General features: G+C 51.8%; 1 protein-coding gene across 1 annotated transcript in view; it reads right to left on the bottom strand.

Moving 5' to 3' along the window:
- Positions 1–226: 226 nt before the first annotated feature.
- Positions 227–4,027, bottom strand: part of rnf213b (ring finger protein 213b) — a 37,487-nt gene continuing 33,686 nt past the window's right edge. The window contains exons 53-62 of the mRNA XM_056429170.1: positions 3,621–3,863; positions 3,160–3,292; positions 2,998–3,081; positions 2,494–2,653; positions 2,209–2,410; positions 2,050–2,127; positions 1,782–1,979; positions 1,609–1,698; positions 965–1,143; positions 227–591 (exon numbers count right to left, since the gene is read on the bottom strand). Coding sequence (XP_056285145.1) covers positions 453–591; positions 965–1,143; positions 1,609–1,698; positions 1,782–1,979; positions 2,050–2,127; positions 2,209–2,410; positions 2,494–2,653; positions 2,998–3,081; positions 3,160–3,292; positions 3,621–3,863 — 1,506 coding nt within the window. The 3' untranslated portion in view covers positions 227–452. The remainder of the gene's footprint in view (positions 592–964; positions 1,144–1,608; positions 1,699–1,781; positions 1,980–2,049; positions 2,128–2,208; positions 2,411–2,493; positions 2,654–2,997; positions 3,082–3,159; positions 3,293–3,620; positions 3,864–4,027) is intronic.

Below are 4,027 nucleotides of genomic sequence, written 5' to 3'. Positions count from 1 at the left end.
AATAACGCGGAACACCATCTCTGTGGCAACGGCCGCCTCTCGACGATCGTGATTGGCGGAGAGAAGATCGTCGTCTCTTCGAACGCGGACCTGATTGGCTGGACCGAGATGTCTGTCTTCCGGTGTGGATTTCGAGGGGCGGGGCTTAAACAACGGTTTGGTTGACTCGGCAAAGCTTGAGGGCAGAATCACATTTCAGTGTGTTGGGAAAGAGAATAAAGCTCCGATTTATTGATCGTGATTTTATTGATTGTTCCCAGACTCCTCAACAACAGATTCAGAAGTAATAGAACTGCTTCACACCACATCCGTCACTTTAGGACAACCACTTATTAACAGCATGCCTAATCAAAAGAAATGAACAACATTCGATGTCCAGATATATCCCACGAGTATGAGGATCACAATGATAAAAACAAATAACAACAACAGGAATTGATCAGGAATGATGATTATCTTCTTTTGAACTCCACGGCGGCCGTCCACACGTCCACGCCGTGGCCCAGGGTCAGCTCCTCCGCCAGGGACTCCAGGCCCTGCAGCGCCGGGCACTTCCTCTTCTCCAGGTGGCCCTCCAAGGTGGACTTGATGCTGGAGGAGGAGGGGAGGGGGGGCATGGAGGAGAGAGACAACCGTTAGCATCCATTGTTTACACACACACACACACACACATGCAGATTCACTTCCAGCTGCCGCTGCAATAGAAACGACCTGTGGCTGACTCAACCTCAGCCCCCCTGACAGATGGCTGCCTGGGGGGGGGGGGGGTCACTGCCTGACCCCCACGCTTCACTCTGAATCCGGGATTCCTTCAGACCTTTCGGGGGTCATCCTTGACCGGTGTCACATTCATAAGCTCCTCCCCTAACCCCGTCGACCATCTTTTGTTTTGACCATTTGGCGCATCGCTTCCTGCAGAACCAGAACCTCACAGCTGGTGCACCGGTTGTGTTTGTGAGCTTACTCCCAGTCGGCGTGGTAACGCTGCTGCGGCGCGGCGCCGCCCGTCTTCAGCAGCAGGACTTCGTGCAGCTCCAACGAGAAGGCGTCCACGTCGGCGGCGCCGAGGAACGCCTTCAGCGCTCGGCGCTCCGCCTCCGACAGCTTCACGCGGAACTCGGGGGGAAACTTGGGGAACGGGTCCTGAAACGGGAATGAGGCGTGAAATGTGACCGAATTCCTCAAATTCAGTGTTTTTTATTGGGATCAAACCTAAGGGGCGCCACACTTTCAATGGATGGTGTTTGGGGTCAGCGGAGGTCACGGGTGAAAACACAGGCTGGAGGGGCTGTCATGCATTGATGCATTTTTTATTCTTTAAAGGTGGCCAGTTTAATGTTTGTGACGGGGAAGAAGGATTATTATCTTTTATACAAAAAAAATTACTAAAAATAAATTATTCTATTAAATGTAATTATTGTATAATATAATTTATTTCATATTTCATGAGAGCCTGAGAGGATTTAGGATTAACGGTCATTTAATCATCTGCTATGGCCTCGTTTTAGGCTTTGTGATTTATGTACAAAGTGTTAAAATGTCTCCACACATAATACTAGATGTGAATCTTAAAATATATTGCATTTATATATTTATATGATATCAGACCTGCTTGATGTTCAGCATGAGCTCAGACTTCCAGGAGGTCAGGAGCTGCCAGGTGAAGACGATGTGCTCCAGTCTGCTCTCCCCCAGACCCTGGAGAGGAAGAGGAAGAGGAAGGTTGCCTTCACATTCCTCACATCGCAGCCGGTCCGCTGTCTGAGGGCGGAGGCGGTTACCTTGGCGACGCTGCTGGAGATCTGCCTCTCCAGCTGCAGCGTGTGGCTGAGGTAGAGCAGCAGGCGGGCCCCCGGGTCTCCGCCCGCCTTGCCCAGCAGGCGGAGGCCGACCTCCACCACGAACAGGGCGTCGCACACGTCGGTGTAGCCGCGCAGCGCCGCCCGCATGGCGCCGCGCACAGAGCCCTTCAGAGGCTCCTGGAGGACACACGCGGGTCAGGGACCCGGACCTCGGACATCCGTCTCAAAGACCCGAGTGGACTCTCACCTGATGGATCTTGTCCCGGACCTCGTGGAGAACCACAGAGAAGTCCTGCTGCTGCCGGTTCAGGTACCTGGAGGTGTCCTGGAGGTGTGACAGGAGAGCTGGTTAGCGGCCGGGTCGGTTCCACATGAACATGCAGGAGGGGCTCACAGGGGTCCTCACCGCCTGGATGAGGGGTTTCCCGGCCAGGAAGCGGCGGGCCAGCTGGGTCTGGATGCCTGGCAGGTCGTAGGTCCGGTCCGTCTCCCCGCCTTTCCTCAAGGTGTAGTGGCAGTGGGCCAGAACCAGAGGCAGCAGCTGTCTCTCCGGGCTGCACAGGGTCAGCTGGGTTTCCGAGACGTTCTCCAGAGGGACGCTGGGTCCACTGCGTGGGGAACATGGCCGCCGGGTCAGACACAAGAACCAGCTGGTCCAAACAGACACTTTGAACAAGACCCTGGTACTGACCCGTCATCCTCCTGGCGGCTCGCCCGCACCAGGCTGTTGTGGGTCTCCGACAGGAAGTCCACCAGAGTCCAGAGACACGCCCCCGGGCCGTGCCGGCTCAGAGCCAGAACCTCCGCAGAGCTCTCAGAGGTCAAGGTCACATCCAAACCCGGGTCTGCTGCTGTGAATACACAGAGAAATATATATATATTATATACATATATGTAAATATAGATACATTTAAATATGTATATATATAACTATAAAGGTATATATAAATAAATATATATATGTAATTATATATATGTAAATATAGATAAATATATATTTAAATATGTATAGATATATATAGAACTATAAAGGTATATATACAGTATATATAAATATATATGTAAATAGATATACATTTCTAAATATATGTAAATATATACATACTATATATATATATATATATATATCTATAGGGAAACCCAACGAGTGGTTCATTGAGGAACATTGAGGAACATTCCCAAGCGGCGTTCTTACAGCTGTTCAGCACTTGGGCTCTGAGGCCGTTCCAGACCTCCATGAAGGTCTCCACTCGGTCCTGCAGCCTCTTCCTCTGGTATCCTGCCGAGAGAACCAGAGAGCTCAGCCTCATCGCTGTTGTTGTTGTTGTTATTTTGTAGAATTAAAAGGTTGACATACCCGCCGGTATCTTGCGCAACACCTGGGCGATGGTCTGGTCCTCAGGGCCGGAGGTCGGGGGCAGCGCCCTCAGCAGGTCGGCCTGCAGTGCCGCCAGCTCAGGGAGGAGGTGCAGCCGCCGCACGCTGCGGATCTGTGGGAGGAGTCAGCGCCTGTCAATCAATGGGTCACTGATGATATGTGGGAGGAGTCAGTGCCAAAACAGTTTAACATTACAAATTACATCCAATCTCCGACAAATGTGTTTTATTTGTTGTTAAATTAATAAAACATTCTCTCTGAGAGACGCATAGAATGTATTTTGACTTAATACAAATTCAAATGCACTAAAAAGTATTCACTATATCTATTTTGATGCAGATTAAGCTTCTCAACACTTGTTATTATTCAAGCAACTTATTTAACTCATGGAAGCTGGTAGCTGAGTGGATGACCCCCCCCCCCCCCCCCCCCACCGGTACCTTCTGGAGGAACAGGCTCAGCAGCGGTAAAGGGCTCTGGGCTTCCCCCACCAGCTGAGCCAAGCGCTCCACCGTCATGGACTCCGGCAGCGTCCAGAAGGAGGAGCGGTGCGTCGGGCAGGTGGAGGGGAGGGACAACATGGCGCCGGGGTCCCCGAAGAGGAGGGTCATCAGGGGACTTCCGGCCAGTCCGCTGTCGCCGCCGACCCGATCCCGAGCTTCAGTCAGACGGGTCGGCAAGCTCTGCACGCAGGAGAGGAAGCGGTCGCTTTAAGGGTTAATTCAGCTTCAAACCAGCGGCAGTGGGTTGAGTGATCCAGGTCCAGATGAAGTGTAGTGACTGCCCTCTAGTGGCGGAACCAGGGTTCTGCATTACATGTAGCTATGAGCTGATCTGGAGCCACACA

This window comes from Pseudoliparis swirei, chromosome 13 (assembly GCF_029220125.1).
Source record: "Pseudoliparis swirei isolate HS2019 ecotype Mariana Trench chromosome 13, NWPU_hadal_v1, whole genome shotgun sequence".
In the NCBI taxonomy this organism is placed as follows: domain Eukaryota; kingdom Metazoa; phylum Chordata; class Actinopteri; order Perciformes; family Liparidae; genus Pseudoliparis; species Pseudoliparis swirei.
This window is presented reverse-complemented; position numbering and strand designations above follow the sequence as displayed.